Raw genomic sequence first — 12006 nt, 5'->3', positions numbered from 1 at the left:
CACCAATGTCTTTGGACAGGAAGCAGCCATCTTGGAGGCTGCTACTGCTGTGCCAAGGACTGTTTCATGAAGTGACTAAGAGAACAAAGACAGCACAAAGTGGCCATGGAGGACAAGTTGAGGTACAGTACTTGACTCGGCCCTAGTTGACCCCTCAAATTTCACAAAAAAAAACAATGGAAACAAACTTCCTTTTGCCCCGCGGCAACCCTGACAGCTATGTACTAATGTGAATCAGACTGTCTGGCTTCATCCTGCAAAAAGGATTTAAAATCCCATTCTGTAGCAGACAGGCCCCTTAACAAGTTCCTTAAGGAACTTAAGGGGCCATTAATTGATGGAGAGCAGGTTTACCATTCTCTGGCCATGCAGGTCCTTTGAAAACTGCAAACTGTTTAGGAGGCGACGGGATCCAGTGCCACCCTTTGGGAACGCAATTTTCAAATCATGCCCACATCCATTCCATCCCTACCAGCAATTGAAAATCCAGCCCCATCAATTTAAACACTCAGCATTTATGCAAAATTGTGATAGGGTTCTAAAAAAACCAAAATTACAATGTTTTAGAACATTCGTTTTCTCTGTGTAAGAAAACAAGCACTTGCAGATAATTGCACATTATAGATATGGTCCAATCAATTGGAACCTGAGCAGCTGGTCAATTTAATAAGAAGGCTGCACTAATGTTGTTGTTCTGGAGTATTCAGTAACTACTGTGTCACATCACATTTATATAGCATTCTCAAAGCATCTTGGAGCAAAACAAACACATTACTTCTCTACTTTGGCTCTTTATAGCCAATTGTGAAAAGGATAATCTGAATGAATGAACTAGCTTCAGAAGATGGCGGTGGGAAATAAAATTGGAATTACATGGGATGAGAGCGGCATCGTGAGTGACATTCCTTTACATGCGGTTTAAGAGCACTTAGAAATATTAGATTTGTAGTTTACAGCTTTGGCTGTATGAGTAAAAAACCTGTGTGTTAGTCCTAATTACCTGGTGTTTCCTTATAGGGACTGACCGTATTCCACATCATGAGTCAACTAGATTTTGGTAAGGAAAATGCAATGTAGGTAGCAAAAATATTCAGAAAATGTAAAGATTCAGATCAACATTTTTCGCTGTGTTCACTAAATGTGAGAAGTGAACCATTGTTTGTAAACAGCACTAATATAGCCTAGTTCTTTAATGTTTGAGGGTAAATTCTCTTCTTCCCCAGGCTGTGCCCAAGAGGCTCTTACCAGCATGCTTACTCTGCAAGGAGGGATGTAAGAGCAACCAGCCAGCTAGTTTTCATTTCTTCATGTAGTGAAACAACTAATCTCTGTTTGCTGCCTCCCAGCATGTCTGAGCTTCAGAATGTATGGTGTGAGAAACTGATATTGTGCCATCTTATTGTTGTTCTAACATGCTGTGCTAATTCTAGCTCCAAAGGCCTGGCCAAAATACAACAACCACAATGTCAATTCAGGTGCTTATCAAATTATTGTATCTGCAAAATTACAGGCTAATATTAACAGTGTCTGTTGACCATCAGGGCGGGATTTACCTTGCCTAATTTCATTCCTATCTCTAGTTGTAGCCAGGGAAGCCCCTGCAATAGCTTCTCTTTCTGCTCCTGGGACATTACCTCTGCAGCTCTCCATGGATTTTTCCATATCCCCCTCTTATTTCTCAACTACATGATGTCCCTCAGCTACATCAACTCAAACACGAGTAGACACTTAGAAATAATTATATGATTGGGCAGAGTCAACATGGATTTATGAAAGGTTTGACAACCTGTTGGAGTTTTTTTGAGGATGTTACCTGTAAGCATAGCTAAAGGAGAACCAGTGGATGTGGTGTATTTGGATTTTCAGACAGCTTTTGATAAGGTCCCAAATGAGAGGTTAGTAAACAAAATTAGAGCAGATGGGATTAGGGGTAATATACCGTATGGACCGTGATCTGGTTAACATACAGAAAACAGAGAGTAGGAATAAACAGGTCATTCTCAGGTTGGCAGGCTGTTACTAGTGCGGTACTACAAGGCTACAGTTGTTCACAATCTATATAAATGATTTGGATGTGGGGATGAAAAGTAACATTTCTAAATTTGATAATGGCAAAAAACTAAGTGGGAATGTAAATTGTGAGGAGGATGCAGAGAGGCTTCAAGGGGACTTGGACAGACTTAAGTGAATGGGCAGCAATATGGTAGATGGAATATGTGAATAAGCATGACGTTATCCACTTTGGTGGAAAAGACAGAAAGGCAGAGTATTTCTTAAATAGTGAGATGTTGGGAAGTGATGTCCAAAGGGACCTGGGTGTCCTGGTTCATGAATCATCAAAAGCTAGCATGCAGGTACAGCACGCAATTAGGAGGCAAATGGTATGTTGGCCTTCATTGCAAAGGGATTTGAGTACAGGAGTAAAGATGGCTTGTTGCAATTGTATGGAGCCTTGGTAAGGCAACACTTGGAGTTTTGTGTACAGTTTTGGTCTCCTTATCTAAGGATGGATATACTTGCCATAGAGGGAGTGCAATGAAGATTCACCAGACTAATCCCTGGGATGGCAGAATTATTTATGAGGAGAGAATACATAAGTTGGGTCTGTATTTTCCAGTGTTTCAAAGAATGAGAGGTGATCTCATTGAACCTTACAAGATTCTTGCAGGGCCTGACAGAGTAAATATAGATAGGATGGTTTCTCTTGGCTGGTGAATCTAGAACCAGAGGGCACAGTCTCAGAATAAGGGGCAGGCTATTTAAGACTGAGATGAGGAGGAACTTCTTCATTCAGAGGGTAGTGAATCTTTGGAATTCTCTACCCCAGAAAGCTGTGGAAACTCAATCACTGAGCATGTTCAAGGCAGAAATCGGGATAGATTTCTGAATACTAATGACACCAAGGGATAGTGTAGGAAAGTGGTGATGTAGTAGACGATCAATCATGATCTAATTCAATGGCAGAGCAGACTTGATGGGCCGAATGGCCTACTCCTGCTCCTATTTTCCTATGCTCCAACTTCAGATTCCATTTTTACGCTGACAACACCAAGCTGTACCTTACTACCACCTCTCTCAACCCCTTCATTGCCTGTGATCACTGTTTGTCTCACATCCAGTATTGGATGAACAGAAATTTCCTCCAGTTAAAAATGGGAAGACCGAAAGCATTGTTTTTTGCTTCCCTGTCATAAGCTCAGTTCCCTAGTCACTGCCTTCCTGGGCACTGTTTGAGGCTGGACCAGACCATTTCTAATCTCAGCATTTTATGTTACTCAAACCCTCATTCATGCTTGTGTCACCTGTAGACCCAGCTATTTCCAATGACTATGATAAGAGCAAAATACTGCGGATGCTGGAAATCTGAAAGAGAAATAGAAAACACTGGAAAAACTCAGCAGATCTGACAGCACCTGTGGAGAGAAAAACAGATTTGAGGTCATATAGACTCGAAACGTCAACTCTGTTTTTCTCTCCACAGATGCTGTCAGATCTGCTGAGTTTTTCCAGCATTTTCTGTATTTCCAATGCCTGCCTGGCCAGCCTCTCACCTTATACCCATCATAAACTTGGGCTCATTCAAAATTCATCTGCTTGTATCTGAACTCATACCAATTCTCATTCACCCAGTATCTCTGTGCTCACTAACCTATATTAGTTCCCAGTTCAGTAATGCTTCGATTTTAAAATTCACATTCTTGTCTGAAAATCCCTCCATGGCATCCCCCCTCCCTAATTTATAACCTCATGCAGCTCTACAATACTCAATGAATTCTGCATTTCCCCCAATTCTGACCTCGTTTGCATACTCAATTTTAATCATTTCTTCCTGGTACCTTTCTGCTTGCTATCTCTCTTCCCACTTTAAGATGCTCCCTCAAACTTAACTGTTTAACCAAGCTTTTGGCCACCAAGGCTCCATATTCCATAGGTGACTTGATGCCAAATTTTGTCTGATAACCCTCCTGTGAAATGCCTCAAGATATTTTACTATATTATTGTTCTTGTTGTTCATTTAAAGATGGATTGAAACAAGAGCATCCTGATTTATCCTCTCATACCCAACTAAAAAGATCTTGAGAATTTGATCAACTTTGTGCGCTGACGATTCGGGTCCTACCTCACCACCGTCTTTCTCGACTCCTCCATTCTTCCTAAACTATTAGACTACTTATCTGACAACCAGTATTGGACAGGCAGAAATTTCATAGCGTTATGGCATCATTATTTTGGCACAGTAGAAGGTATTCAGCCCATTGAATCCATGCTGACTCACAGTAGAGCAATACAGTCTGTCCCATTTCCCTAATCGATCCCTGTCGCCATGCAAGTTTAGTTCCCTCTAGTGCTCATCTAATTCCTTTTAAACAATTCACCTGACATGCATCATACACCTGTTCTTTTTTTGCTTCCTTGTATTCTTCATCTCTCTTGTCACCCAAGGAGCCTTGGCTTTCGTTTCTCTACCCTTGCTCCTCATTGGGGGAATATTGGGATGACCAAAGCCATTGTCTTTGGTCCCCACTACAACATCTGTTCCCTAGATACTGACTACATTGCTGTCCCTGGCAACTATCTGAGGCTGAATCAGACTATTCAAAATCTTAGTGTCATATTTGACACCCAGCTTAGCTTCCGATCACTTACATGTGCCATCACTAAGACCACCTATTTCCACCTCGAATCATCCTATCTCTGCCTCAGTTCATCTGCTGCTGAAACTGCATACATGCCTTTGTTACCTCTAGACTGGGCTAATCGATGCATTCCTGACAAGCCTCCGATATTTTCCTCTCCATAAATGTGAAGTCTTCCAACCCTGCCCACTGCCAGGATTGTCCAGTCCCACTGAAAGTCAGTGGACTTTTGGCTGGGCTGTTGAATCTCCTATGACGGGTCCTGCCACGGGGTGGGGGGCAGAAAATTCCGACCTCTGTCACCCGTGTCCTTACTTGTACCAAGTCCCAACTCAACATCATGCTTTTGCTTGTTGACCTAACATTCTTACTTCCAAGTCATCCCAGGCCTTGCCCCTTCCTATTTCTGTAATCTCCTCTGGCCCAACAACCCTCCGAGATATCTGCACTCCTGTAATTCTGGCCTCTTCAGCCTCCCCAATTTTAACTTGCCTTGTCTTGCCTTCAACTGCCTCTGAAAGCCCGAATCTTAACCTTTCCAGCTCTTTACCTCTTTCCTCCTTTAAGACTCTCTTTAAATCCTACCTCATTGATCAAGCTTTTAGCCATCTGCCCTAATACTATCTCACCTGTCTCAATGTCAAATCTTGTTTTGTAATACTCCTGTAAAGCCAAAAAATTCTGTATAAATACAAGTTGTCAATGTTGTTGATGGTTTCTGTTCACTTTGGAAACTAAACTTCAAAATGTGAGTTACTTCCTATAGCACAATTTTCACTTTGATTTTTTAAAAACCTGTAAGATGCCCCTACAGCCTAAAGCTCCAATTATCTGAAAAGGCCAGCAAGTGTAATCCTCAAACTTAAATCAAGATAAACTGAACTATTTCAAAATCAATGTGAATTTTCCAATGATCTTGGATCATTATTTTGGATAGCTATCCTTCACTGCTATTCATTTTTCTGAGCTACAAATGCTCCCTTTGCTCTTACCTTGCTGTGTATCTGTGTTTGGCCAACCAAAATCAGAATGTTTGAAGCCATTATAGACAGGCAAAAGTTGAGCAGGATAATGGATCGCTCTGATTTTATAAATCTGTGAAAACATAATTCAAAAGCAAAGCACACATATTATATATGTGCCGCATAATGCTTGTTTACAAACCTTTATGCAGTTGAACATTTACATAGAATTATATAGAATTTACAGCACAGAAACAGGTTATTCAGCCCAACAGGCTGATAATTATGCTCCACATGAGGTTCTGCACACCCTATTTCGTCTAACCGCACCAACATATTTTTCTATTCCTTTCTCCCTATGTACTAACTGAGCTACACCTTAAATGGATTTATTCATCTCAATTACTCCATGTTAGGGATATGTAGGACAAAGATGGCAACATATGCTTAGAGGCAGGCACAGGGCAAGGCTATTTAATGGTAGTTTTGCATCACTGTTTACTAAGGAAAAGGATGTTGACCAAATATCAGTAGAAGTAGAGATGATAAAGGTAATGTATGGAGTGAAAATTGAGAGGCAGGGAGTACTAAAAAGGTTGTCTCTGTTTAGAGTGGAGAAGTTGTCTGGTCTGGATGGCTTGTTGGAAGGGCTTGCCATAAATCTTCATTCTGCCTTTGATATGGGGGAAGTGGCAAAGGTTTGGAGGTTGCCAAATCTGGAACCATTATTCAAGAAACAGTGTAAGCATATTCCTAGTAGCTACAGGCTAGTCAGTTTAACATCAGTGTAAGTTAAGTTTCCGAAACAATAATCAACAAAAAAATCAACAGGTACTTGCAGAGATAAAAGCAAAAAAACTGCGGATGCTGGAAATCTAAAACAAAAATAAAAATAAAAAATAAAAATACCTGGAAAAACTCAGTAGGTCTGGCAGCATCTGTGGAGAGGAACACAGTTAATGTTTTGAGTCCATATGACTCTTCAAAAGAACTAAGTAAAAATAGAAGAGAGGTGAAATATAAGCTGGTTTAAGGGGGTGGGCGGGAGGGTGGTGGTGGTGGGACAAGTAGAGCTGGATAGAGGGCCAGTGATAGGTGGAGATAGCCAAAAGGACAAAGAGGGTTGAAGGTGGTGATATCATCTAAGGAATGTGCTAATTAAGGGTAGAAAGCAGGACAAGCAAGGTACAGATAGCCCCTAGTGGGGGTGAAGGAATCAAAATAGGCTAAAGGGTAGAGATAAAACAATGGATGGAAATACATTTAAAAATAATGGAAATAGGTGGGAAAAGAAAAATCTATATAAATTATTGGAAAAAAAAGGGGGGATTGGAAAGGGGGTGGGGATGGAGGAGACAGTTCATGATCTAAAATTGTTGAACTCAATATTCAGTCTGGAAGGCTGTAAAGTGCCTAGTCAGAAGATGAGGTGCTGTTCCTCCAGTTTGCGTTGAGCTCGAATAGAGGCCCGAACAATCCCCATCCACCACTACTTTCCTCCGTTTGGCTTAACTTGTTCTCACACTGAACAATTTCTCCTTAAACTCCTCTCACTTCCTCCAAATAAAAGGTATGGCTATTGGTACCCGCATGGGCCCCAGTTATGCCTGTCTCTTTATGCAGTATGTGGAACATTCCTTGTTCCAATCCTATTCCGGCCCCCTCCCACAACTCTTTCTCCGGTCTATCGATGATTACTTCGGTGCTGCTTCATTCTCTTGTCTGGACCTGGAAAAGTTTATTAATTTTGTTTCCAATTTCCACCCCTCCATCATTTTCACATGGTCCATCTCTGACACTTCCCTTACCTTCCCTAACCTCCCTGTAACAATTTTTGGTGATAAACTGTCCACCAATATCCATTACAAGCCTACCGACTCCCACATCTACCTCGATCACAGCTCCTCACACCCCACTTCCTGTAAGGACTCCATCCCATTCTCTCAGTTCCTTTGCCTCCGCCGCATCTGTTCTGATGATGCCACTTTCAAAAACAGTTCTTCTGATATGTCTTCCTTCTTCCTTAACTGAGGGTTTCCACCCAAGGTGGTTGACAGGGCCCTCAACTGTGTCTGGCCCATCTCCCGCGCATCCGCCCTCATGCCTTCTCCTTCCTCCCAGAAACATGATAGGGTCCCCCTTGTCATCACTTATCACTCCACCAGCCTCCGCATTCAAAGGATTGTCCTCCGCCATTTCCGCCAACTCCAGCATGATGCCATCAGTACATCTGCCCTTCACCAACACCCCCCCCCCCCCCCCCCCCCCCAGCGCATTCTGCAGGGATCGTTCCCTCCAGGACACCCTGGTCCACTCCTCCATCACCACCTACACCTCAACCCCCTCCCATGGCACCTTCCCATGCAACCGCAGAAGGTGCAACACGTGCCCCTTTACTTCCTCTCTCCTCACCGTCCAAGGGCCCAAACACTCCTTTCAAGTGAAGCAGCATTTCACCTGCAATTCCTTCAATTTAGTCTACTGCATTCATTGCTCCCAATGTGGTTTCCTCAACATTGGAGAGACCAAATGCAGACTGGGTGACCACTTCGCAAAACACCTTCGGTCTGTCTGCAAGTATGACCCAGACCTCCCTGTCGCTTGCCATTTCAACACTCCACCCTGCTCTCAAGCCTGTCCTTGGCCTGCTGCATTGCTCCAGTGAAGTTCAATGCAAACTGGAGGAACAGGACCTCATTGTCCGACTAGGCACTTTACAGCCTTCCGGACTGAATATTGAGTTCAACAATTTTAGATCATGAACTCTCTCCTCCATCCCCACCACCTTTCCGATCCCCCTTTTTTTCCAATAATTTATATAGATTTTTCTTTTCCCACCTATTTCCATTATTTTTAAATGTATTTCCATTTCTACCTTTTTAGCCTATTTTGATTCCTTCACCCCACCCCCACTAGAGCTATCTGTACCTTGCTTGTCCTGCTTTCTACCCTTAATTAGCACATTCCTTAGATAATATCACCATCTCTTTGTCCTTTTGTCTATGACATCTTTTGGCTATCTCCACCTATCACTGGCCCTCTATCCAGCTCTACTTGTCCCACCCACCCTTAAACCAGTTTATATTTCACCTCTCTTCTATTTTTACTTTGTTCTGTTGAAGAGTCATTTGGACTCGAAGCGTTAACTGTGTTCCTCTCCGCAGATGCTGCCAGACCGGCTGAGTTTTTCCAGGTACTTGCAGAGGTTTGACTTAATTAAAGAGGATCAGTGCTGATTTGTAAAAGGCAGATCATGCTTGACTAATCCAAATGAAGTTGTTGATGAAGTAATGGAAAAGGTTGATGAATATTGTTAGGAATTTATATCTCCAAGAACTATATGCTTTTAAAAAATGGAAAGACATTGAATTATTTGGACACTTCCCTGAGCACTTTTTAAAAAAAGGCTACAAGTTCACTTTCACCTGTGAGAAAGTTGCTTTTTTCAAGAAATCACATGACTTCAGTTAAATGACCAACAAGACACTCATGGAGATAAGAGCTTTTTTAGTTACTTGAGCTTTAATTGCTGAAAAAAAATTGCTGTTGCCAGATTGTGGCACCTGTTGATTGCTTTAAAACGCCTGGCCTGGGAGAAGTTCTGACTGAACATGTTTTTTTGAACTGTGTGCGCGCCTTGGGAGAAAACTGTGAAGGAAGATTGCTCCTCTCTCTCTCTCTCTCACCGACCCGCTCTCCCTGTATCGTCTGCAGTCCAGAGTGGGTGTTCACCTTCAGCCAGAAAATTCTCACCTCACTATAACTCGCCTGTATTTGAAAGCCTGCGAAGCTGTGACAAGCGAGAGTTAATAGTGTTTCACTGAAGGTAAAGGGCTTTCAGAAAACTACTGTGACCAGCATTTTGTATGCAGGAACACCAGGTCAACATCGTCAAGGCCTTTTTCAAACTTTATCGTTTTTCATAAAGTGTTCTCTTATGCCAACCTCTGGAGAGACCTTATTTGTCTTGTCCTTTGAGTCATGTGTTAGGATTTTAAAAGGGGTAAATCGTTACATTTCTGGATTACAAACTGCATGTTAACCAGTTTTGCAACTTGTTTTTTAAAAAAAGAAATTTCATAATAAATTAATCTGAATTTATTTAATGAGGCTAGGTTAAAGTCTATTTTATTCTGGGTCTAGCAGTAGTGAATGAAAACAATTGGCCACTTTGGTGAGTGAATTAAACATTTAACTTATGGTGTGACTTGTGGAGTAGTGGTGCTAGAGAAACTGCGTACTCTTCCCATCCCAGTTGTTACAAGGGAAAGCATTGGATGTTGTTTATGTGGACTTTAAGAAAGTGACTAAGTGTCACATAAAAGGCTGGTTAATAAAATTAGGGCTCATTGAATGGGTGTGTCAGCTTGGATTAAAAAATTAATTCATGAACAGAAAAGTTTTAAAGAGCACAAGTGGAGAACAGTTAGAGAGTTGACAAGACCATGAGAGGAGTTGGGCTTTGGAGAGTTGAAGAGAACATGAGAGAGTGAGAGCAAAAACAGCAGACTTTGAGAGAGATTGGTTAAAACAGCAAGACTTTAAGAGGAGAGCCAGCAGTTTTAGTTTGGAAAAAAAAACAGAAAAGAGTGACATCCGCTGGAAGTTGATTGGCTGGTGAATAATTGTTCTTAGGGAGAGTGTGTAAATTGCTGTAAATTATAAAAAACGGTAAATTGTTAAATATTTCATTTTAAGTGGTAAAGGTCTATTCCATTACGAAGGTTTAAATTAGTACAGTAAATGGTGGTAAGGAGAGGCAGAAAATAAAATTTTTAAAAGAAAAATAAATAACTAAATCAAATAATTAGTTAAATAAAATGCACTGGCAGGGCTGGTGATGTGTTGCGACTACAGAATCTAAGAATTCCTGGGTGGCAGTCTGATCCAGATCAAACAGGTCTGTGGAGACTTAGCTGAGAGCCATTGAGCTGGAGGTTGAGCTACAGATACTGCAATACTTATCAAGGAGGGAGAAAGTTACTTGGATACTTTGTATCAGAAAGTGGTCACACCCTTTAGAATCATAGAATGGTTATAGCACAGAAGAAGGCCATTCGGCCCATCCCTTTGTGAGAGCAATTCACACAGTGTCATTCTCCACCTTTTCTCCATAGCCTGGCACATTTTCATTTTCAATGATCCAATTCCCTTTTGAAAGCCATAATTGAGTCTGCTTCCCCCACATGCTCAGGCAATGCATTCCAGATCCTGATTACTTGCTTTGTAAAAAACTGTTTTCCTCATGTCACCATTGATTCTTTTGGCAATTACCTTAAATCCGTGCCTTCTAGTTCTCAATCCTCCACCAATAGGAACAGTTTGTCCCTATCTATTCTGTCCAAACCTCTCATGATTTTGAATACCTCTATCAAATCTCCTCTCAAACTTCTCTTCTCCAAGAGGAACAATACCAGCTTCTCCAATCTATCCACATAACTGAAGTTCCATATTCCCGGAACAATTATCGTGAATGTTTTCAGCACTCTCTCTAATGTCTTCACATCCTTCCTAAAGTGTGGTACCCCAAACTGGATTCAATATGCCAGTTGAGACGATGTCTACCTGAGCAGGTAAAAGCTCCCAGGGCAATACTTGAAGAAGATTAGGGGAGCTGTCTCTGATCTCCTTACTAATATTTACCTATCAACATAATTAAAATATTTTAGCTGGTCATTATCACATGGCTGTTTACAGCATCCTCTATTAGTGCAGATGAGCTGATCACAGCTTAGGATGGGGTCTGCTGATTTGGTCAGGGACAGGAGGGTGTGACTGCAAGTGAGGCAGGTGAGGGGACCCAGACAGCAGGAGTCTCAGCCCGTGTAACTGTGAAACAGCTTTGAGGTTCTTTCAGATTGTTTGGATGAGAATGAAGGCTGGAGGGTGGATGAGCTAACTGAATAGGCCACGATGGCACAAAAAGCCAGTCAAGCAGGATGAGTAAATAGGAATGAAGTGATAGTGGGGATAGTATAGTCAGGGGCATAGACACAGTTCTCTGTACATACTGAGAGATGGCCTTAGCTTGAAAGGTCAGGATGTGAAATCACTTTGGCTGGAGATAAGAAATAGTAAAGATAGTAAAGGTAAGAGGTCACTGGTAGGAGTAGTTTATAGGTCCCTTAACAGTAGTTACAACTGTAGGGCAGAAGCATACAGCAAGTAATTTTTTTTATTAATTCATGGAATGTGGGCTTCGCTGGCTTAGACAGCATTTATTGCCCATCCCTAGTTGCCCTTGAGAAGGTGGTGGTGAGCTGCCTTCTTGAACCACTGTGCAAAGAACAAAGAAAAGTACAGCACAGGAACAAGCCCTTCGGCCCTCCAAGCCTGTGCCGATCATATTGCCTGTCAACTAAAACATTTTGCACTTCCGGGGTCCGTATCCCTCTATTCCCATCCTA

The 12006-nt window shown here is 41.8% G+C and overlaps 1 protein-coding gene across 1 annotated transcript in view; it reads right to left on the bottom strand.

The window, feature by feature from the left end:
• adgrb2 (adhesion G protein-coupled receptor B2) overlaps positions 1–12006 on the bottom strand; it is a 1120188-nt gene that overhangs the window by 231182 nt on the left and 877000 nt on the right. Inside the window, exon 24 of the mRNA XM_041212905.1 lies at positions 5630–5732. Coding sequence (XP_041068839.1) covers positions 5630–5732 — 103 coding nt within the window. The remainder of the gene's footprint in view (positions 1–5629; positions 5733–12006) is intronic.

Source organism: Carcharodon carcharias, chromosome 19, assembly GCF_017639515.1.
Source record: "Carcharodon carcharias isolate sCarCar2 chromosome 19, sCarCar2.pri, whole genome shotgun sequence".
NCBI lineage: Eukaryota > Metazoa > Chordata > Chondrichthyes > Lamniformes > Lamnidae > Carcharodon > Carcharodon carcharias.
Note: the sequence above shows the minus strand (reverse complement) of the source record. Positions and strands in the feature narration are given on the sequence as shown.